Genomic DNA, 24,767 nt, shown 5'->3' with positions numbered 1-24,767 from the left:
GGGAGAAGTCTCCTTGGTTTGGAAAAAAAAAAAAAAAAGGAATCTTCAGCCTAGATCACTTTCTTATCCGGACTGGGATATTAAATATACGACACATCCAGGAGTTTATTGGAGCGCAGACTGATGGCGCAAAGGGTAGGTTTAAATCTCCAACACTTACCTAGATATAAATCCTCTCCTAAGAGGGGCCTGCCCCGATGCCTCCTCTCCTTTCAAGCTGCTGCTGCTGCTGCTGCTCGCTGCTTGATGATGGCGGCCAGTATTTTAAAAAATAGCAGCAAAATTATTCATCGGCTTCTTTCCCCCCCGTGCCTCTGCGTGTGTGCGAGTGTGTGTGCGTGCGTGTGTGCGTGTCTAGGCGCGCGTGTTCCAGCGCTGTGCGAGCGGGCGGGCGGCGAGTGCGTGTGAGTGGTGTGTGTGTGTGTGTGTGTGTGTGTGCGTGCGTGTGCAATTGTTACACGCTTTCGCCTCGCTCCAGCTTTTACCCCAGCAGCGCGATTCCCCTGGTTCTCCTGCTGCCGCTGCTGCGCCTCTGCTGCCGCTGCTCCCGCGGCTCGGGGCGGGCGCGGGCTGCGTAGGAGCCGCCGCCGCCGGGGCCGCCGCTGGGGCCGCGCTGCCGCAGCCGCTGCGCCGCCGCCGCCTAGACTAGCCTGGGCTGCTTGTTTTGTCTCTGAAATTGACAAGGACGCAGGGAATCCGCGGCTAAATAATGTTTCTGGTAACTTTCACGTTATTCCTCCCCACCCTCCGCTCCCTGCCCCCGGGGAGGCACTGGCCCTAGTCTTCCCTCGTCCTTGGCGTTCTCGTCCTGATTATTAGCGTTTTTCTTCTCTTTATTTTGTTTCATTTCGCCTTTTGATTTATTGGATCCTCTGGAGGAGGCGAAGGGGGGTTAGGGGTGGGATCCGGGGCTTCCTCCTCACACTAACTCCACTTCTCCCTCGGTTGGCTCACTACGGTTCTGCTGCCTCCGGCGGGAGCGGGGCCTCCCTGCGCCCCTTCAATCCCCGGCCTCGCCGCCTCCTCTCCCTTCTCTAAATGCTGCTCTTGGCTCATACTTTTTCATTTGAGATTTTAAAACATTTCCCCCCACAACTTTCAACTCCGTTGTTTCGACTGGTTTGGTTTCTGTATGTTCAACTTGAGCTCGGTACTTTTCTCCTTTCTGACTTTGTTTTTATTTTTATTCTCTCTCTCTCTCTCTCTCTCTCTCTCTCGCCCTCCCCCCTTTTCTCCCCCCTCCTCTCTCCCCTCTCCCTGTCTCTCTCATCTCTGTCCCATCCCCACTTTTCTGTACGATTCCTTCTCCCTGCTTCTTTTTCTCTTTCCTCCCTCTGTTCTTTCTCCATCCCCTGCGCCCCCTCCTCCTTGCCGGGTTCTGACAGTACGATGAGCTGCCCCATTACGGCGGGATGGACGGAGTAGGGGTTCCCGCTTCCATGTACGGAGACCCTCACGCGCCGCGGCCGATTCCCCCGGTTCATCACCTGAACCACGGGCCGCCGCTCCACGCCACGCAGCACTACGGCGCGCACGCCCCGCACCCCAATGTCATGCCGGCCAGCATGGGCTCTGCTGTCAACGACGCCTTGAAGCGAGACAAGGACGCGATCTATGGGTAAACCGACCCCCGGACCCAGCTTACTGTGTGTGAGTGTGAGTGAGAGTGTGTGTTTGTCTTTGTGGGGGGGCGGGGGATGGACGGCTAAGTGGAGAGTTATTTCTGCATGGGGGTGCTGCCTGACTTAGGAAAGGACAGTGGAGGGAGCCTGCCCTTCTGCCCTTTGAGTCAGAGACCCGGAAGATATAGCTTCCTCCACTCCCACCGCCCGGTCACTCCAAACCCCACAGCCCGGAGTGACTGAGTTCTCAGAACCTTGCTAGGGCCTTCTCCCCAAGGACAAGATTCCTGGCCAAAGGACGCAGGACTAGTTTTTTCAAGCCCCCTAGCAGAGGCCTTGACAAGGGGAAAGTTTCCTGTAGCTGAGGAGCAACTTGATGTGTTTTTCCCTCCTCTTCTGTTTCATACTTGTGGGTCTGGGAGTCACTAAATGCAGCTTGAGCTGAGATCAGGGCTGCTTCTGTCGGCCAGGAAGTTCTAATCACCCACTTCTTAATTCTTTGTAAATAAAGGGGCAGACCTTAAAGTGCAGCGGGGTGGAAGGAACTGCTGCTTGCATAGAGAGACTCTTGGGGGAAGTAAGGGAGATGGTTGAAAATTATTTTATATTCTGAGAACTCCAGGAGGGGTGGGAATGCAAGGTCCAAATGTGTACAACACGGGCTCTTCCGGCCAAGGGTAGGTGGGGAAGGCGGCGGGATGCCGAGGGGAGGGGACAGTGCGTAAACAGCAACTGAGCCTAAAGCCAGAGGCCGCAAGCATCCCGAAGTGTAGCTAAAGCGCCCAAGGAACACAAAGGGCATACGCGCAAGCACACTTCCAAGTTTTAAAACGCGATTCTTTTATTTTTGTCTGCTGCAATGCTGGGGGAAATGAGGTTTTTGGAAGGAAGCTGTTCGACTTTTAACGTTCCTATTATTTTGGCCCCCACACTCAGGTTTTACTAGAAGTAGAACAAACTAGTTTATAATGCAAGGGGTTAGAAAGATTGGAAGAACATTCTCGAATTTAGGAAATGTCACTCCAGTGTGTATGTAGGTGAAGCCGTCGGCCCTGTTTGGAATGCCCGTTAAAGGCATATATATATATATATATATATATATATATATATATATATATATATATATATAATTTTAAAGAGTGATTCTTTCTTGGGAGGTAAAGGTTGGTTAGCAAGAGTTGGTTCGGTGGCCTCTGTAGTGGGGAATGGGTATGGATGAACTCAGGGCTCCAGATTACCCGAGTTTCTTGGATGTTTCAGTATGTTCCAACTGAGGCTGTTTTTATTTGGCGGGCTAAAGTGGCCGGAGACTTCTCTGACCAGATGTGAGAGACTTCTGAGCTGAGGGTAGGGGCCAGGCAGGCTGTTTTTCCTTTCTGTTTCTGGCCCAGGCTCGGCTGACTGAGGAAGGGTTGTAAAGTGTGATGCGTGCCTGTTGTATTAAAGAAGGAATCCAAACCCTCCAAACTTGTTGATTACAGTTCTTGCTCCTTCCCCTCTGCACCCCGTCTCCGTGTGTATGTCTCTGCGTGGCGCTGCCCGTTAGGCACCCGTTGTTTCCTCTGTTAGCTCTGGTCTTTGAGAAGTGCGAGCTGGCGACCTGCACTCCCCGGGAACCCGGAGTGGCCGGCGGAGACGTCTGCTCCTCCGACTCCTTCAACGAGGACATCGCAGTCTTCGCCAAGCAGGTCCAACCTTCTTGACCCGCTCACCCTCCTGCAGCTCTTAACTCTCCCTCCCCTTTCTTTAGACATTTACTTGAAAGAGGAGGAAAAGGCAGGGACACCCGATCTGTTCCTCTGGCCCAGTCGGCACACTACGCCTCCTCCCCATCTCTGAGCCTGGAGGCGAATTGGAAGCGGAGATAAATATGGGTGTTTGTTTTCCCCCCCAGCCAGGAATACAGGGGCTCGACCCTCGAATTAAAGTTGACCTGTTCCTAATCTGGGGCTTGGCCTTTTCCCCTGCCTGCAGCTACTTGAACAAGAATTGGGGAGAGGGGCTGTTAGGGACCTGGGAGTGCCCGGGAGCCAAGGAAGCTGGGCGCCTCTCTGAGTGGTACTCGCGGGGCGCGGAGGTGAGGGAGTGGAGAGCCAAAGCCTCTTGGACCGCTGGACAAGAGGGAACTGCGGCCCTGAGGTCCCTGCTAGCGCACAGTGGTACCAGGTCTCCCTTAACGGAGCCAGGACCAGAAGGGCCTGATTCTTTTTCAGCCGTTCCCACTAATTTAAGGCACCACTTTGCTTCTTGTGTTTTACCCAAGTGCCTCTCCTCTTCTCCGCCACTGCCCTCCACCATCCCCACTCTCACACACCAGTTTAGTCTGTGACAGGGTTTTTCTTTAAAATGGGATGGTAATTCATGCTGAATTTCCCTGCTTCTTATAGGTTCGCGCCGAAAAGCCACTTTTTTCCTCAAATCCAGAGCTGGACAATTTGGTAAGGTTCTCTGTTTCTTTCTTTTCCCCAGCCTCGCCCCCCTCCCATGACCAGAAGCACCCAATTTCTGCTGTAGTTCCAGGGAGTTCAAGCAGAGACCTCTTTTGGAGCTCTGGGGCTACAGGGAGGAAGGGAATAGCTTAGAGCCCCCTCGAGGGAAACGGCGAGCGAGGGGCGGGACGGACGTCAAGGGGGGAGCAAAGCCCACCGAGGCAGAAACCCGGGACGCGGCGCCGAGAACGAGAGCGGGGGATGCTTCCCAGGTCTCCGCCTCGGGAATAAGCTGAGAGAAGTGAGTTATTTCCTCTGTTTGCTGGGGCAGGCGGCCGAGCCCCGGGCGGCTAACCCGAAGGAAGTAACTGCTGGCGCGGTGGAGGGCGGGCTGGGGTGGGGGCTGGGGGTGAGGGCCAGGCCAGCGCAGGCCACTTTTAGGTACGATTCTTTTGCTAATTTGCACGATTTCAATATTAAAAGTACTTAAATCCGCTTTCAAAGGCCCTGCATCACCATTCATCTTGAGTATTTCCTTCTTTAGTTAGGACGGATTTCGCTGGGTATGCGGTTCTAAAAGCTTTTTCTGTCCAGAAAAGCGACCTTTTTTTTTCTTCTTCTTCTTTTTTACTTTGGCCTGAGGTCGAGGGAGGGGACTGGTTAAAAAGGACTCCAGCGGAGAGAAGGCCTGGCCCGAGAGAAAAAAAAAAAAAACAGTCCTTACGAATAGCATGGTGAACATTAGGGGAAAGATATTAATATTGAGGCTCAGGTTGAGGCAAACTCGTACCCCGTGGCCAATGAGGCAGAGATGATCAGTAATCACTTGCTTCTTCTATTTCTTGATGTGTGGGATTTGTCTGACCACCTGCCGGTTTCTTTGCCCCAGTCCAATCCCCACCCCCACCCCCAGGACCACAGTGTCACAAAGCTCTAACTCCATACCCTTAAACTTTCCTTTCAGATGATACAAGCAATACAAGTACTAAGGTTTCATCTTTTGGAGTTAGAAAAGGTAAGCAGGAAATAACCTTTCCCGTTTTGATTTAGCCAATTCCCTCTCCTAGTTGACTGGGATGTTTTCAGCAAACCTGCAGTATGAGGTATTGCACACCTGGAGATTTTGAGCATGTTGCTATGTCCTTCCTTCAAACTGCTCCTCAACCCAGGGGCTCAGAGGATGAGTGAATTAGGACAGCCTTGCTTTTTAAAGTAGCACACACCCCTTTCCCCCAGGCATTCAGGATTATTTTGAAATGAAGCTGATCATTTGTTACTGGACATTCAGTCTGCTTGTATCTCTATTAACTCAACTCACCATGGGCCCAGAGTTTGCATTAGGTGCAAACAGAGGGAATCATCCTCTCTAGGGTATCTTTAGATTGCTCTGCAACTCATTCACTTTCTCCTGGAAACATACAAAACTCTTAGCTCATTGAATAGCAAATGTTACTGCTGTCTCTGGTTCCGGTGTTTTAATGTTTTTAAGTTATTATCAAATCAGATTTTCCTCTCTGGTCTTCTAGTCTGAACCCAGTTATTTCTAGTCCTATTTCTTCCTTTCCCTCTCTTTATTGTAACTTGTTGCTCAGGGAAGTCTCTAGAGAATAATATCTGGTGCAACAATTGCTCTATTGTTTCCTCGCTGTCAACTATTACACCCCTTAATTAGAGTTAGTTTGGAAGACATCACATTGTTGCTCTTTCCAAATGTAACTGTGCAACCTGATATTTTTCTTTAAAAATGAAACAAACAACAATATGAACTGAACCCTCCACCATGACTCTCCTTGTAGGTCCATGAACTGTGTGATAACTTCTGCCACCGGTACATTAGCTGTTTGAAGGGGAAAATGCCCATAGACCTCGTCATTGATGAACGAGATGGCAGCTCCAAGTCAGACCACGAAGAACTTTCAGGCTCCTCCACAAATCTTGCTGACCATGTAAGTTTGCAAGCCTTTGGCTTTCTTTTAAGGCCACTGGGCACAACATTTTAAAAAACAAACAAACAAAAATTTGTTTTAACATCTAACTCCCCTGAGATTTCTTTTTAAAAATGATTTGGTCTCTTTTAGGTCTTATTCTCCCTTTCTCACTACCACTGTCATGTCTTTTATTTTTGGAAATCCAGAAGGGTTTAAAAAAAAAAAAACCAGAGAATTGATAGAGTGATTTGTTCTCTTAATGTATAAAGTTTCCCTGAATGGGAAACTTGGGTGTTAGCAAATTCTCTTTTTGATATGGTGACCGCTGTCTTTTCTGGTTTCTCAACTCTGTGTAATCAGTGCAGCAGAGATAGAGGCAAGACAGCTGGACAGGATGGGGAGGGGGGTGTCTGCATGAAAGAATTAGGGACTGAGGGTTGATTTTCTCAGTCTCTCCTAGAGATGACCATTCTGAGAATTATTGGCAATCTTGCACTGCATTAGAAATAAAAGTAGGAGTGAATGAACACATTACAATTCTTAGGGCTTTTGCTCTATAGAAAGTTATTGTCAGAATATGGACTTATTGCCAAGTGCCTGAAGCATCTTCATAATAAAAGACAGTAACCTTGATGAACCAATTATTAACAATGTATTACAGAAAGCTAAAGGGAATTATGATTGAGTAACCATGGGTTAGTGGTTGAATTTTAACACTTTAACAGTTGGTGAATGAGGATGGAGAGTATAGTAAGGAATGACTATGTATGTCAAGCCAGGAAAGGAGATTTCTTTCTATTCTCTCTGGTTTTAATCCTATTTTGGAACTGATCTAGTGAGTCTGATGCTTTAAAAAAAAAAAAGCATATGTAGTGATACTGAAAATTTGAAAAAGAAGCAAAGAGAAGAAAGATTGCAGCTGGTGGGAAAAGCAAGAGTGGCGAGGTTAAAGAGTGGGTGTGAACAGCAGTTTATTTATAGGAACTCAAGCCCTGGGGGTTGGGGGGGGGACAGGGTATCTATACATTTAGCTGAACTCACAAATCTAAATGATACAGGCTGTAATCTGATAACTTTGTGGCTAAAATATTAATTTAACACTCTGTGAGTTGAACAGGCATTGTCTTGAAGGCAATTTGTGACAACCCCAACGCCCCCAACAACAATTCCCAAATGTTAAGAGGAATAAATGAGATGCCTTGAGAATAAGCCTTCCATGAGGTTCTCCTCTCCCCTTCCAAAAGTTTTGAAAATATACAGTTGTAAATATTAACCTTTGTACTATATGGGGACATAGCCTGAGAACAAAAGTGAAAGAGAGAGAGGGAGAGAGAGAAATAAGCTTCAGTCTGGGATGTTCAGTTCTTAGACAGAATGGATACTATGGTGTTGAAAGCTCCTGTACCTATCTTCACCCTTACCTGTTTCCAACATGATGGCAGAGGGACTCTTTTGTACATTGAATGTGTTAAGTGAAATCGAAAGGGTGCAGCAGCAGCAGCTATGGAAAGTTTATTTGCTTATCTGTGGATGGACAATATGTGTGGTTGTGGACTATGAGGCATGACACTATCTTAAAAATATTTTTTTTCTTATTTGTTTTCATTGCTTTATGTTTCTAAATTTATATGTATCTATGTTGTGTGGGGGGGATTAGGAGGTATCTATTTACATGGTTTGTAGAATGAAAGATTGACAGTTCTCTGCAGTTTGTAGCTTTTCTGGTGATATTTTTAGGGGTTCTGAGCACTTGGTTTTCTGGAGCAGTTTCTTGGCAACTGCTTTTCCAGTGGATTTTTGGAGCTAGAGCATGCTGATGTTTACATAGAAGAGATAAGATAAACTCGGCTGTTTGGAGTATTGGTTGATAGACAAGGCTAATTTGTAGAACTATTGTAATATTTAAATATATACTCATGAAAAAAGAAGTTGTACATAAGAGAAGAATGCTTTAATAATTTAACAATCATCATCTTTGGGTAAAAGAGTCAACAGAATCATTTGTTGCTCCTCTCTGAGGCCCCCAATCAAGTAAATATGACAACTGATTTATTTTGAACCCATGAGGGCTTGCCACCTCATTGGGCGTCATAATTTAAAGCCTTTTATTTCCTAGAGATCTGAACTATAACATTTTTTACTTTAGCCCCCTGCTATTTGTTTTGAAATGAAGCAATAATTTGTTCCACCAGCACACTGAGTGGGAAATGGAGAGGTTTGCCACAGACTTGTGTTAATGCAAGACAAGAGGGAAGACCCTGGAGGTTTTTCACCATTTTTGAAACTTTGGCACCATAGGTATATTGATTGTATTAATTTCCAGACTTTACCCAATAGTCCTACAAAGCAAATCCTCATGCTTTTCAGCTGCTCCTGCAAACTCACCCTCCCTCAACCCCCCAGCCACAAAAAAAGTGCACAGAACCACTAACCTGAAAAGTGATATATAGAAGTGGGACATTTTCAGCATGTAAATGTGTCCAATTTGAATCTTCAGGTTTATTTTTTTCATTTGCTTTGATATGCATATTTAATACATTGCCCCAGGCTGGATCTCATTTGGTGAACACTGGTGCAGGGGTGATGATGAGCCACTTCAGAAGGACCCAGACAGCGGGTTGTTTTCTCTGTTTTATCTATTGCCCACTATTTCTGATCTACTGAGCTTCCTCGTGGTTTTATTTGCACATGAAATGCTGAGAGCATTTCAACTTATTGGCTATGAATAATGACAGCTAAAAAAGAAGCGTAGTTTAATTTGTTGTGTGCCAAGGTTTTTCTTGTGGAGGTGACAGTTTGTGACAGCTGCTTGACACCCCCAAAACACATACACCTCTATCCTTATTAAGTGGTATCAAACTACAATGTGTGTGTGTGTGTGTGTGTGTGTGTGTGTGTGTGTTTAAGGAAGAAGTGGGCAAGGAGAGAGAGTAAAAGAGAGAAAAAGATTAAGTATGTAATTCAGTGTAGAGGAAAGCAGAGAAAAATGTCAAGGGCAAGATACTAAGTATCCCTATAGGTTTCAATTTTCTTATTAAAGAATTCAAAAATATAAATTAATAAAAGTAAATGGATATAAATATCTTCAAAGCAAGTATTGTCAGCAGACTTTTAAGAATGAATTTTATATACTATTTCATGGTAAATCATGGCAATTTCACATTCTATAATGTCATATAAATATTCTGATGTAACAGATGCATTAAAGAAGACAACCATAATAGTCTTCCTTCCATTTCTTACATTCAATGAGGATACTAGGTTTGTTCATTTATTATTAACAACATGATGTGCATAATGATAAGTCTGAAATTAAATAGATAATAAAATGTGCAGCGGTGGTACTGTTTTGTTGTGTTTAGCATATTCTTAATGAATGCTTATATTTTTAATGTTATGTTATACTTTATTATGCTCACTGTAACATAAAGATAATAGTTACAGGTAGGAAACAACTATTGCACTATTCCTTGGAATACTGAGGGAAAAAAATATATGATAGTCAAAGGAAACAAAACTCTTGTTTTCAAGCTGCAGTTCATGTTAAGTTTCCCAGACATTCAGATTAATCATGTTTAAAATAAACATGCCAAGAAAGCTATTTTTCCAAAAAAGCTTCAACTTGAAAACTATTGTGAAGTAATCATGCTTTTCCTAGTCTGTAGTATTTCCAAAAAATAGGTAATAGTCACATTCTGTTTTACATAATTTCAGACCACATCTCTAAAGCAGACTAGTGGAATATATATTCATACTTAAATTTAAAGATATTGCATATATTTAGATCAAGTTTAGACAAATGAAGTAGACTTGTTGGAAATATATTTTGAGTTAAGTTTTGTTTTCATGAAGTGCATATAGTGATACAATTACATTCCTATTCATAGTTAATGGTCATAAAGAGCTACATTTTATTTTCTTTGAAAGAAGTAAGTAGAGAGGGAAGAAATATAATTATCTCTATTAATAATTAATGGCAGATGCTTTAAAACTGCTCTGATAACATCACTAATAAAAAAATTTACTTTGATTTCTGTGCTATAATTTAAATGAAGACATACTGGTGTTTTCTTTTGCATTTCTGCATATGTCAAATTTATTTATGTCTATACAGTTTTTTTAAATGGGTTAGGTCAGAGGGGAGAATCACCAGAATCTTGTTCCTGACAGAATACAAGCAAGTCCCTATAGATAAATTCTATTACCTGAAAAAATTAGAAGTGAGTGACAATGGGGAGAGGGTTAGGTTTAAGTGGTTGGCCCCTAGAAGATCAAAAGGAAATACCAAGATTTTTTAATAATATTAATACTATGAATGGTGTATTTTTATCTTTTAGTTTCTTGTGTTGTACTGTAAGATTAGACATTGTGGAGTGTTATCCAAAGCCTCTGGGGACGGGTTCCCATGAAGTTTGACCTCTGAGCTCTGTCCACCAACTCAAGGAGAAATACCGGGAAAAAGAGCTTTCTGTTATTGTCATTGCTGCATAGTTTCAGGTTGTTGATAGCTTTCTTCTTAATTTCTCATCAAGAGTCATGGTACTATTTAAATCATCTAGGTTGTGCAGTTGGAGTATGTTTTCAATGTAATTGTGATGAAATAATATTAAAAATAGGTACACTTGACAACCACATGGACATTTATTATAAAATTTAAAAATTGATATAATTTGAACTGATTTTCTTGTTTATATTCATACTAAATGTTCTATAGAATTTACCACCACAGATCAAAATTATTAGAGACATTTTATAATGTGGCATTTTACCAACAATGCAAGACATTTCTGTCTTCTCTAACAGTTGCTTCATTAAATGGAGAAATCATTTGCAAAAGGTACTGGCCACTTTTGTGAGGGTTGCTCACTTATTAATTCCCAGAGCTTAATAAAGAGGTGGAAGTAGAGATGAGGAAGTACACCAGCTCTATTTACATTTTTATAGAGTGAGTCCAGGTTCTTCTGAAAGCACACATAGGTCTCCTGAGTTCTTATGTCAACTTTAAAATAACAAAGTTGAAATTCCAACATTTATTCAAACCATATATTTAATAATTTTAAAAAACTTTATAACCTTGATACTTCAGGATAGGATTTTTCATCTTATTAAAAAATAATTTCTCCAAACTTTTAATGAGGAGTTAAAACGTCATAAAGTTAAAGGAAAGAAGTAACTTAGTGTTTGTAATGCATGATGATACAAGCATATCTTTCCTTTGTTGTTTAAATATATCAAGTCAAATTAGTTTTGCATGCTTCATTTACTGATTAAAATATCTTTCTATGTGTTTATTATTACTCTCTCCCTATGAGCACATAGGCTGAATTACATTACTGTTTTCCAAGGTCATATATAATTTTCACTTGATAGTATTTTGTTGAGTGGATTCTAGAAAATCGAATGGTTGTTTTAAAAGTATTTTTAATGATAGAAATAAGAAGTAGAAGTGGATGACTTTAGGGGTTAGTTTGTATAACTTCCAAATTTCAAAGAGCTAAAGGATACAAGTCTAGCAGAAATGCAGTGGGTCACTTGAGGCAGGTCACATGACCTGAGACGGGTAGCACCCTGCATCTTAATTCCAACCTGCTGTCTTCTCTCCTATGCCGCATCTACTGAATGACCTTTTCATTTGGGGTCTAAAATGAGGTTCAGACAGAACTTAATACTTCTCTTGTCTCCTTGAGGCCTAATAAAGTTCATTTCTTCACTTAGTTTTGTGTTTATTGAGAAAAGCTTATACATTTTTTTCCTAGTGACCCCCATGGAAGAACCCTGTGCCATGTGGAATAACTGAAAGAGGGAAATAGGAACAATTTTCCAGGACTTTAATTATTATCCTATAGGTAGGCCCCTTATACAAATGCCATCCTGATTTAAAATGCTGCAATTTCACCATATCTGCAGCCTCAACAAAAGAGGTGCATGTGTGATTTGCTTCCTATGCCCAGAGACTCTTCTCTTCTCAGTGCTCTTTCCTAGATTTAGCAAAATTCAATGATGGTGCTAAATCAATTTTTTTTTTAACTTTCAAGGGAGAAAACACTAGCAGAATTGTGTTTTCTAGGGAAAGCTGTGTGTAAATGAGAAACCAAGGAGAGCAGCAGAGCGCTCTCCTGTGGCCCTGCTACTACAAGCTCTGCCCATATTGTCTCCTGCTTTTATATTAATTACAACTTGCATTATCAGCTGTGAGTCTGTAGCCCAGCAAATAGAAAATACTGCCCCTGGAGACTGAGCTTCTTGTATCTATTTTCCATCTCCTTCTATTGTACTCCACTCAGTATTCACTGCTTTTCTCCTAGTAACTCTGCTCTTTAACACAATTACCTAAGAGCAAGAAGAGTACCATATTTGACTCCCAATTATTAAGGCCACTGGGAATAGAAACATGCTCCAGCCTTGCCCTGGGATGTTTTCATGATACTTTTGGCAGGAGAACAGGACATATATTGTGGAATGAAATACCTGAATACTCACCCACACTGAACACAGAGAGCATTTCTCTTTATTTTTCTACACATGTCATGTGTTTTTATGTGCTTTTGTATACATACCCCTTTTGATTTCACGATTCACTCAAATTCTGCATATAGTTTGGCAGAAAGCCAAGCAGTTATTCTTGAAGAATGTAAACTTGGAAACTATATGGGGTGGGGGGGAGAAGAAAGGAGTTGTGATATAAACAAATATTTCAATCTAAGAAAGAAATCTCAGCATATGGGTAATATACTGTGCTGTCCATGTAGGTTACAATTTTTTTATGACCAAGGAGGAACAACTGTGTCTTTATATATGAGGAAATTTCCATGTATAGCTGAATACAGATAACTCGAGATAACTCCTCAGCCTCAGCATCCCATAGGCCTCTATCTGTTCTTCCTGCTTTTAGGTTAGATAATTCTCCTATGATTCTCCTTAGTTTGTGTCAGTCCCTCAACGTAGAACTTAATACTTGAGATACTCTTGGAAATAAGACTTTTTTAAGAGAATTTTTGAGGAGCAAGGAGAAGAGAGAAGAGGTAGGAGCAGGCTTGATAATGAGTTTAGGAATGTTTGAGGACTTGGCTGAAAACCATAGACCCAACTTATTTAAGGAATCGTTTGCTCTTAATGTAACATTGGTCCATGTGGCTTATCTTTCACCCCTTTCCTTTAGAAAACACCTCCTACATAAAACCATCAAAGGAAATATAGCTGAATTGTAAATGAATGAGGCCTAACTATAAAACTTAGACAAGTTTGGCTGATGAGAACAAACCAGTGTTCCCAGTTGCAGGAAGTACAAATTCTGTACAAATCCTTCCAATAGTTGCAGTGCCTAAACAGAAAGACCTGCTCCAGCTTCATTTGAATGATTATATAATAGCTATTGGATGACATTTGCCTTAAAACATAGTTGAGGTGTTACTGCCTAATTATTGTAATTTTCATGAGGGGTAAGGAGCTTTTATAGCAGCGGCTTAATAAAAAGCCCGCAGTGCATAAAATTAACATCACTTGCTGTGTACACTGAAAAGTTTAGTTTAGGTGAACGTGTTGTAGTCATTGCATTTTCTAAAAGAAGACTCTTGCCTGTGCTGGTGCAGGAGTAAACCCATGCCATGCCATTCTTTCTCTCTTCTTTTTCATGTCATTTTTCTAGCACTTTATCTGATCATATCCAGCAAACAGCTGACACAAAGAGGCTGCAAAACTAGGAAAGCCCCTGCACTCTGTCTGCCTTTAAGTTGACACTACTGGAGTGGTTTCTAGCTTAGATAAAAAGAGAGCTCACAGGAGTGACTTTGTCTTCATACAGGCAACAGAGAACTTGGTTTTTATTTTATCCCATTCAATTTCATTCCCTAATCTACTTTCTCTAACATATCTTTATTTTAGAGATCTATACCTGGTCCATATTTATAATCATGAAATTTCTGCTCAGGGTTTTTCACTGTGAATCAATTGCTTGCCTGATGGCAGTGCCAATAGCATTATTTGATATGGATGTTATTAATCCATCGATCTCTGGGTTATTTCATCATCTATCAAAAATGCCAAATGTTAATTTATAATCAGTTTGTAGCAGATCTATAGGGGGAAACTTTCTTTTGTTGTTCCAGATAAAAATGTTTTCTTATTTTGTCTCCCTTTGGTTTCTGGTTTCATCTTGGTAACATTTTATATGCTATATGTACATTATGGAGTTGCTGTTGAGAAAAATGACAAACTGATTCTTTTCTTGATAAACTATACATAATGGCAACTTGGCAATATTATTTTCAGACAGTCAAGAGGTTTTCAAGTTGCCTATTTGCTTATAGGTTTGTCTGAGTCCTTATTTATCAATCCTAGTAAAAAGTAGTGGTACATTTTGAGAAACTGATATTAAAAAAAAAACTTGTTCCTCATTATGCTCCACCAAAGAACTCACTTGCCAGTAGGAGTTCAGACTTGGCTGCAATTGTCACATACAGGTGACAAGTGCACAGCTCTGGCCTCAAGGCTGCTGTGTTTCATGTGTGGTTCCTGTTCTCCATTTCTGCCAGAGGAAATTCCATCTCTTGCCTGCCTTCATGTGGTGCTGATAAAGTCCTTCCTGTACATTAGAATTCCTGTTTTCCTTTAAGCAACAGCAGGGTATTGGGAATGATCAGGAAAAGGGAGGAGGAACAGAAGAATACACTCGCAAAGTAGCAAGAGCCACAACTTTTGGTTGCCTTGCATGTCCTTTGAAACAAGTAGTTCTTCCAGGAAAAATCACTGCATAGTCATTTAAAGCTTCCTTGAAGCTCAAGTGAAAGTCTAACCTAGCTCAGATTTGTTTTATTTTTAAATTATTATTTGTGTAAATTAAGCAGAGATCAATAACTGATTAGGTATTGATGTAGTTACGTCATTGCATCTGTTGGTGAGGTCATGACAATTTCGAGCATTCATACAGGCTATTTTAGGGCAATGCATTTGGAAGATGTAGAGGGCTGTCCTGGACCTTCTTGAGTCCGTGATTTTTTTTTTAAAGGCAATCATTGAATTTCATAGATGTTACTATTCTGAAGTTTTAGTATCAAAGTATGTTGAAACCTATTTCTTGAAAGAGTTGCCCTAATTAAGCTAATAAAAGTTTAAAAGACTTTTACATTTCTAGGTAGTTTTCTTTTCCTTTTAAAATGAACTTGATTGTGGTTTAAACTTGTATATAATAAAATGCATCCATTTAAAGTGTATATCTATTATTTCTAACAAATATATATGACAGATGTAACCATAAGTCAAGTTCTAGAGTATCTTTCTTCTTTCTTGGACTTATTACTGGAAAGACTGCTCACCATAACATGGCATGCGTGTATGCCTAGTTCTGCAAATACTAATAAATACACATTTTTGTGTCTCCCTCTGCACCTCTCTTCTTGGTTCCTCACTTATGGCTGAAATGGCAACTGTGGAAAAATTCCTTGGCATCCTGATATCAGAACCCTTCATCCTGGCGAGACCACGACGATGCAACCTCGACCCACTCAGCAGGCACCCCCGGACCCTCCAGTGGGGGCCATGCTTCCCAGAGTGGAGACAACAGCAGTGAGCAAGGTAAAAGGCCAGATGTCTTCTTTGTGTAAAGTAGACAGGACTAAAATAACTTCAGTATTTTGTGATATCCAGTGCATCTGTCTCTGTGTAAACAGGAGAGTGGCAGGTTAGGATAATCGGCTACTATTAAGGGAGACAGTATTTCAGTATTTCCTCTTCTTAACTTACTTTACTGGAAAAAAATCAAAGTGAGCTGTTTAATCTTCAAGTAGGCATTACAATAACAATTGATTAGTTCTGCCAATTCTTTTACAAATTTGGTTATCTACACTTTACTCTGGCCAGTGTATGTAACTGGAAGGACAGACCTCTTTACTGCTACAATTTAGTAGTTTGAATTGCACTATAAACAGGATAGTTTGCTTGCAATGTTGACTATATCAGTTCTCTATAATCAAGCAATTATGCCTCTAAAACACACAAAATGAAGAAGTCTGTTCTTCAGAGCTCCAGAAATATTGGGGGACTGTTATGCAGAATCTTATCTTGGAAAGAAGAATTTTGAGATTCTTAGATTATTTGTCCCTATTTCCATTCAGCTAACATGGTGACTTTTATCACAATTCCTAAAAATTAGAATAATCAGAGGACAAGGGACGTCAACTGCAGATGCCAAGGAAACCTAGTGCAATTTGGAATAAATATTACCATTTTAAACTCACATATTGCACAGAGAGCAATTATATATTGGTAGGGATGACTCTTCTATGGCTAAAATGATAATTTAAAGGAAGATGCGTTATTGAATGTGGGCCAGGAAAGTGTATAGATTTTACTTTTTAATATTTTACATTAGATGGTGTCTGATCTCCTAGGTCTATTTCATCTCTATTATGACTGTGTTTATGGCCACAATATTTAAGCATTAGACAGGCTTCCAAGTAGAGGCCAGTTTAACAGCTTGAGCTGTAGTTATATATGCCATTTCAAGGGGGGTGGTTGATGTAGGGTGGGTGTCTTCCCTCCTCCAAGTTTCTGGCCAGGGATTTGTGATTCCTGGGTTTCTAGGAGAGTCTAGAAAAAAAAAAAATGTCCTTTCTAGGATGCCTTTTGTTTGTGAGTGGGTCCAAATTAGAATCTACCTCTAAGCAAGTTGCAACTGACACAGAGATGACAAACTGGAAGAACTTGTGAGTTGTGTCTATTTAGGTTTTATATACATCTTTTAGAGCACCAGTTAGACTATCCATAAAAGAAGCTAAATTTTAAGGCATTTCGAAGGTAACTTGTGCATAGCTTTCAGTGAATGTGCAATGTAATGACTTGACTGTGGTTCCACACCACAGTGGACTTCTCAGTGTGGTTAAATCCGAAAAGCTTTCTATCACTCCATCCTCCCACCACCAACAACACAAAGGGTGAACCGAATCTATTAATAAAAACAAAACACCCTAAACATTGTACAAAAGAGGGGAAGGGAGAAGCAGACCTAATGGTCTAATGAGGCTATCTTCCAGAGACTTCTTGTGTGTGAGGCTGGCTTTGACCTTTCACTTTGCTCAGGAGCCCAGCGCTTCATTTTTCACATTCTTGCAATTACGTTAACGCTTCAAGCATTTCTGACTCCAAGTCAGCTAGCAACACCAGGCATAACTCAACACTGTGAGCTTTTCCCCTCTCTGTAGATTCATTAACAGGTCACCAAGGTCTCAACTGAAATTTAAAACTGACTGGTTCTGTTGGGTTAGTTGAGTTATGGCAAGAGGGATGGCAGGAAGGGCCAGAGAGAAGAGGAGGCGGGAGAGAGAAGACCCTAGGGTTCCAAGCAGGGAATGGTGACGGCAACAGGCAAGCGCAAAGTTTTATCATTTTGGTTAGTTAGTTTTGTTTTGTTGTGTTGGGGTCAGGAAAGAGAAGAGTTCTGAGACTGACACTCTGGGTAGAAACAATTCACACCAACCTCTGTGCTGTGGGTAGCCGCACCCACTTATCCCATGTTGAAGGATTTGATCCCTGAAGGATTTTTGTTCCTTTAATCATATCTCTGTGGGATTAAAGAATGGACACGGTAGCTTATGTGTATGAGCAGTAGGAAGTCTGTCATTTTCCTGTGTTAAAGTTTGAGAGAAAAAAAGTTCTGATTGCTCTAAGATGGAGAGTAAGCAGGGAGAATTTCCTACCTGGTGTCTGTGCTTAAAACACATGTATAAAGTTTTTCTGGTTTTTTGTTTTGTTCTGTTTGACAGCAGACTCCAAATTTGGAAGGCTAGGTTTAAGTGTGTTTTGTCATACCCATGCCCATATTAATCTTTTAAACATGTTTTCAAGATATTCTGATATTTAGTCTCACCGAATTGTCCAGAGTAGCTTTCAGTGGGCAAGATTAATTATCTGCTTCAGGGCAAAGTCAACAGAGATATTGACTGAAATCGCATATGCTTATCATAGGTTAAATCTTAGGGTTGATGTATAATGGAAAACCTGGGAGAGAAATTTATGTTCTTTGTATTAAATATATTATAATGTTTCATTGGAAACCAAGTTTAGAAGAGTTTTCTTGCTTATTCAGAATTTATTAGCACAACAGGCATATGGAAAACTGTAAAACGATTCAGTTTCAAAACAAATTATGATAAACAGAAAAAATAGGGATGAATTGTACTAAATACAATGTTTTCATACACATTTTAAATTAAACTTTAATAGCCATATGCTATAAAACAATACATGCATTTATGTTGCTTTATAAATTTTGTGAATATTTTTGCTATAGTGATTCATACAAATCTTTACTTTGAAACCTAAAAATGCCTCATTTTATTACCTGATAGTGAAAGAGCTACAGTTACACAGGTGAAAGGTCATCTTTTCCTCCTCAGTGTTTGTGCAACAAACTGAAAGGAAAAAAAAAAAAAAAACAAATTTTTAAAATACTGTTAAGAAATAAAGTTAGTAAAATATAAAACCTGACTTGACTGTATATTTCCAACAGCACATGCCTAGCAGTAAACTATATAAATATGAACCAGACTTTTCATTCACTCTGATTTCTCTTGCTAAAAGCAGCCAAAGGGAGGGTGTTTGTCTTGTTAGTCACATTAGAATGAGGAAGGAAATCTGGTTTTTCAAGGATAGAATTAGGGTGCAGACTCAGGGCTGTGGAGAAGTAACTGGCCCTCTTTGTGTCTGGTTTCCCATCAGTAAAATGGGGCTTGATAATAAGGCTTGGGGTCCCTCATTCTGTACCTGCTGAGTCAAAAGCTGCTTTGTGTTGCATTGTGTATTTTGCCAGAGTAAAGAGTAGGAAGCAGCCCCCTTGTTCCTAGAGCACTTTGAGAGCCTTAGATGAAAGGCACAATATATGTACAAAGTATTATTATTATTGATGGGTTTGTGTAACTCCCATTAACGCTGATGGGAGCTACGCATGTGAATTGGCAAGAGAATAGACCCCTCAGTGTTTAGAGCACATGAAATTTACATTTTTTCCAGTGCTGTAATTGAGATGTTGACAAATTGGAGAATATTGATGAGCCTTTGTTTTAAGTATTTCGTGCCAAGTTTGTTTTATTTTTCCTGGTTTGAACAATGGTATGGGTTCAGCAGCAATGAATAAAAAGGGTAGAGTAAAGATAACTTTGTATTTCAATATTTTGATGTGCCAATATGAAATAAATTGTCTTAGGCAAATGGAATATTGCTGTTTTAATCATTAGCTATGCATGAAAGAAAAATTGATGTTGACATCTTTGCTGTAAAATCGTTGTAATGGGGCCTTCCTTACAATTCATTTTTGTAAAATTCATTTTGTACATTTTGCAGCAATTGAACAATCCCTGCACTGTGAATAGGCAGGATTCCCAGAAATACCGAGACAGTTGGCCCAGTAACTGCTGAGCTCACACTGCACACCACACACACGTTAACCATGCTGTTGCCAGACCCAGTTTAACCTAAATACATTAGCAATCTAGCATCTATGGAGCTCCAGTCTTTCAGGACAGAGGGCTGTCTGAGCCAGCATAGTTCTCCTCTATTCTGCCACCAAACCCCTCCGTCAATGCCCCCATCTATCATTCAGGCAACGAGGCTAGTATTCCATAGCTAGATATTTATTTAGTTATTATACAGTCCTTTAGCAATCATGATATTGAAGTCTACAAATATTCCCTCAGTAGTGGATGTAAGTAGATAAGCAAACATCTAAGATCTTATTGCATTGTGGAGTTTATAGTACATGGTATAGTTATAAGACAGTATTTTTTTCCCCCACCAAAATATTCTAGTTATATATTTAAGGAAAGAGGGGGGAAAAAAAACCCAAAACCTCAAACCCTTTACTATGGGTCCTGAATGTGTTCTACTGGGATTTCTTACTCAGTCTAGGAAAACTCTGTCAATGGAATGTTTTCATAGTGGCGGCAATCTCTTTAAAATAACCCTAAATACAATATGACAGATGCCATCTGGCATAATCTTTTGCTAGTTGGTTTTAACTTTTATTTTTCCTAGAGCTAGGTTCATCCTAAACTGGTCACTTACTGTTATAATAAACACAATGACATTTTTTCCTTCCTGTCCTAATTGTATCAAAAAATTTTCTGAGACTGTACTTGATAATTAAACATGGTCCCAAAGCTGTTGTTTATGCAATATTAATACTGCATTTTCTTTCTCTTTCACCCCCAAATGAATAAAAAAGAATATCATCTTTAAACTATCAGCAAACACCCCAATAATTTCTGTTGATTTTCTTAGGACTTTTTAGTGTAGTAACTATTAGAAATAAAATTAAACTCTTCTAATAAATAATTGCTTTAGGACCATGGAATGGTGCCCATAAATGCTTAAAAGCTTTCTATAATTGCTGTTAATTTTGAATAATTTCTTTCTATATGTATCAATTTACTTGAAAAACCTGGAGTTCGGATTTCTAGATTTTTTTTTTAACTTAGTCATGTAAAGGGATGTCTCCTGATGCCAGTTAGAGTTTAATTTAGAGTAGTAATTAAACTTGAATACTGCCTCATAAACAAAAGATAAACAATAAACCAGCCACGTTCCCTGCTGTTTCATAGCTTTCCTTCCCAGATGTTTTAGCCTGATAATTTTTACACAGTGAACTACCTAACATGGAATTTTGTGGACAGAGGTAGGAAAATGTGTTTTCTTTTTTTCTTTTCTTTTTTTGGTAATCCTTTTTATTCCCCCTCCAAGAAGCAGAATGCAGAAGATTTTCCACTATTGAGATTTTTTTTAACATTTTGATAAAATAAATACTTAATGTGGTTGTGTTTTAATGATAATTGTAGCTCTTTTTCTCAGGTATTGCTTTGAAAAAAAAAAAACTAATCTGGTCACGACCATCTTTCACACTTAGTAATAGAAAGAGGAACCTTTTTTTATTTAAGTAAAATCTGGATAATAAGTCAAAGAAAGACCAGCTTGACAACGGGGAACTTTTCTTTTACTCTTCTTCTGCTTCCCGCCCCCACCCTCGACCTGTGTTACTCTGTGGCAGTACTCTTCCTCAGGCTACAAGAGGCTCTCTGTCCAGTTCTGGATCCTTCCACTGTCAGCCATGATCTTTCTAATTGTCAGGTACGAGTCCGCTGCTCAATGCAAGAAGCCATGTTATTTTCACTGGGTGGGGTAATTACTGAAAGCTGAGAATAGCTGCACTAAAGACAGAGGGATACTTTCATGATCCCATTAGCATAAGAGTGGGTAAATTATTCATGCCAAGTGAGGATTCTATGGGGAAAAGTATAGTTAATGCACATAGTTTTTAAATGTATCCCTTTCTGCTCTGAGACTAAATTCTTGTTGGAATCAGTTCTCAGACATTTACGGGAAAGCTCTGGTGGCGTGTTAGATGCAGTTCATCTCTCTCTGTTTGCAGCGCTCTCAATAGAGACCATCTGGCAAAGATCCAAAAGGTGATTAAACAAAATGATCAGCTCTTGTTGCTGTGTTACATGTCCAATACTCTGGATTAAAAAACATGACCCACGACAGTCAGCGAACGTCATGCCGCTCCCCCTTCCCCCTCCCCTCTCCGTATAAGAATTCAGATGGTCCACAAATGTGTGTGCCATCTTTGTGTCCTTATGGCCCATAATCATGAACAGGTTGTGCAAATGGCTCTTTCTGTAGCACTGTCTGTTCCAGCAGCATAGAAGCATTTCATATTAATTGGGTCAGTCTAATATTCATATTGACATGGGGAAAAATTACTAAAATTTATTCTTATAGCAGACAATGAATATGTGTGCTTTCTGCCGAGAGGGAAGTGAAATCTGACAACTGGCTCGTGCGACTGATTAATTTTTCCTGAAACTGAAGAAAATCAAAGCATGGGAAACTGTCATTCTCTGAAAACAGTGCACAGCCCTTTATAACTAAACAAAATGGATTGGGTGGGGGGCTTTCGGGGAGCTGTGTGGAAATGAGCTCTGGTGTTAACGCTATAATCAGGGATGAATTTACAGTGCCATTCAGAAGAGCCTCCCTCCCCATAAACAAGCTGATAATCACAGGGAAGCTGACTTCCAATTAGCTTTTCCTTCCCTCACACAGATCAGTGTGTTTATATGTCCTCCTTACGCTTTGATATGTCACTACCGAGTTGGTACATCTCATGTCAAATTCGAAAGTTTGGAAATAAAATGTTTTATTATGAGGAAATCCTGCTAATAAGCAAGGTAATTTCAACCAATCATTTCACGATTGAGTTAAGGTAAAAATGCCAAGATTTGTGACTAAGGGACAGATGTATCTTATCTTTGGGGGTTTGCACCAAATGCCAAGTAGAAATATAAATTGAACAAACCAGACATTGTGAGGAAGTGATTGAAGAAATATTGAGATGAAATCTTGGAATGAAATATATATGTATATTTATAACAATGCTGTAGATTGCTTACGTGTCACATTTGCATGAGCCTGAATGGGGATTTTATTAAGGAGCAGTGTAAAGTATATTAGTAAAAGCACTCAGAACACATGACCGTCACTCATTAGGCTATTCAGAGATCATGGTTGACCATTTAATATTGCGGAAATTGTCTATGACGGGTGGTGTAGGATACATTTGAGTGCAAATGTCAAGAGAAGATAAAGAATAAAGCAGAAAAGAAAAAAAATCTCAAAAGCCACTTGAAAACATCATCATTTCTTGTTGCCCACCCTTTCTAAAGGAGAGCAAAGCAGTAAGTAAGAAATACAGAGGGGCACAGAACTCGGGGAAGGGAAGTGAGGTCCCCTAGAGTCTGTGCAGTGTGGCAGATGAAAGGGACTGGAATAGCCTTGGGGGTCTTAAGGCTATTATAGGGCAACTCATGCTCTGTTATCATGCTGATTTTTCAATTGATTTTTGGCTGAACAGTACTTGTTGAAGCCCTCCAGAGCATCAAACACAGCCTTTTGGTGCTATACATTGTAATACACATGTTCTATTTTTCTCTTCATTGTCTTTACTTGGCTTCAGAAGAATAGTCTGTAATGAAGCAATGTCATTACCCCCACCCCCATTCTTTCTTTCCTGTTTCTACCCACAGGGAGTTTGTTAAAATTCTTATGGTTTTGTGTTTGTTTGTTTGTTTGTTTGTTGGGGAATGGGTAGTAGGAGAACAACTTTTCACTCATCTTCCTGTGTTGACATCTGTTTTTAATTTGGCCTTTAAAAATATTTTTTTTTATGTCATAGTAGACAATGATAGAAACCACTTTAGTCTACTAAAATCTATCCCTGGACAGTCTTGAGCTATTCATCAATGTTCTAGTGGCCAGCAAGAAAGCATATATGGGGCTTTATTGAAATCTAGTTCCTCATTAAAATGGAAGTGAGCCAGCTTAATATTCCCGCTCTATGACATGTTCCTCACCTTGCTTGAATTCTCAATGAGGAAAAGCCAAGTATGGTCTCCCCCATGAGTCTTCCTGATGTGCCCAGGTACAAGACCAGCTGCCCTTCCGTGCTCTCTTTCTCTCTCTCTTTCTTACTCTGCTTTTCCAAAGTAGGGTTTATCATATATTCACCTATCTAGCATTAGAAAGTCCACTCTTGACTCTATAAACAGATATCCTCTCTTTGTTGTTGTTGTTATGTAGGATGAGTTGACCACAACTCTGTGCCTGTCAATCCTGTGGTGTTTGCCTGGACATAGATGAACTATTTGGAACATATCCATTAAACTTGTATTATGCCATTAAGGGATAAAAATTAACTTGGTTTACTAAAATCTTGTTATATTCATTGTGGCCTTAAATAAGTCAATCAGCCATGAGCTCAAACTCACAATTGTTTTGGATATAAGCAGGTTCTTAAATTTTAAATTTATGTGTCCTTTAGTGTTATCTTACATTATGAACATATGTTTGGAATCTAGAGATGGGATTTCTTTTCATTATGTTATCTATACAAGAATGTACATATTTGTGTTTTTAAATGTAATGGTGAATCTAATTAGAGAAATTCTTTAATGTGGCCAATAGCTTTCCATAATGAACTCAGGGTCCGTTTTGCTTGTCCTCCTTGTTTAGGATGGACTGACTTTGGGGGACATCACTGGTCTTCACACACATAGGTAAACTCCTATACCTGTGTATAATTACCTGGAAATAATTTTTGAACTTTTAGGCTCCACATGTTTTTATTGATTTTCTACATATGTCCTTCAGTTTTTCATAATTTGCTTTTAGTCAAGTGCAAGTATTTTGGGTGATGAAAGCAAAACTTTGTACAGAAAAGTAACCTTTTTATGCAAATGGATTACCGTCTAGACTCTTAAACTTTGAGTCAATAGACCTGTGTTCCGATTATAGCTGCATCGAAAAGAGCAGTGACCTAGGAGACAAACATGGGTACAAATCCCATTTTTCCTTTAATGTCTGTGAGATCCAGTGTCTTTATCTGGAAGGTGGAGGAAAAAATACCCTCAAATTTATCTTAAAGACTACATTGCATGAGATTGAATATGTTGAGCATATAACATTGCTCGTGACCAGTAACTTAGTTCCTTTATTTCTCTTCTGTGTCTTGTGCTGACACTAATTAGCTGTATAACCTTGGATGTGTCCCTTAGTCTTTTTGAACTTTGGCTCACCCATAAAATAGGGTTGAATTAGGTGATCTTTTAAATTCAAGATCCAGGAATCTAATGTTTACATTCATGGGTCTTATTTTTTATGTGTACACTTTATCTTTTAACAGAGAGAGGTGGCAAGTTTTTCATCAGGGGTGTAACATGAACATTCTTATGTCCTTGATTTAAAAT

General features: G+C 40.1%; 1 protein-coding gene across 20 annotated transcripts in view; it reads left to right on the top strand.

Moving 5' to 3' along the window:
- The first annotated feature begins 40 nt into the window (after positions 1-40).
- Positions 41-24,767, top strand: part of Meis2 (Meis homeobox 2) — a 202,203-nt gene continuing 177,476 nt past the window's right edge. For 5 of the 20 annotated variants that reach the window (XM_026390716.2, XM_026390705.2, XM_077799546.1 and 2 more), the window contains exons 1-7: positions 41-135; positions 1,386-1,618; positions 3,169-3,310; positions 4,010-4,060; positions 5,016-5,066; positions 5,848-5,997; positions 15,435-15,549. In XM_026390716.2, coding sequence (XP_026246501.1) covers positions 124-135; positions 1,386-1,618; positions 3,169-3,310; positions 4,010-4,060; positions 5,016-5,066; positions 5,848-5,997; positions 15,435-15,549 — 754 coding nt within the window. In that variant the 5' untranslated portion in view covers positions 41-123. Of the gene's footprint in view, positions 136-709; positions 719-1,385; positions 1,619-3,168; positions 3,311-4,009; positions 4,061-5,015; positions 5,067-5,847; positions 5,998-15,434; positions 15,550-24,767 lie in introns of those variants that run through there. The other 15 variants (XM_026390726.1, XM_026390712.1, XM_026390763.2 and 12 more) reach the window with 10 other exon arrangements.

The sequence above is a fragment of the Urocitellus parryii genome, chromosome 6 (assembly GCF_045843805.1).
Source record: "Urocitellus parryii isolate mUroPar1 chromosome 6, mUroPar1.hap1, whole genome shotgun sequence".
NCBI lineage: Eukaryota > Metazoa > Chordata > Mammalia > Rodentia > Sciuridae > Urocitellus > Urocitellus parryii.
This window is presented reverse-complemented; position numbering and strand designations above follow the sequence as displayed.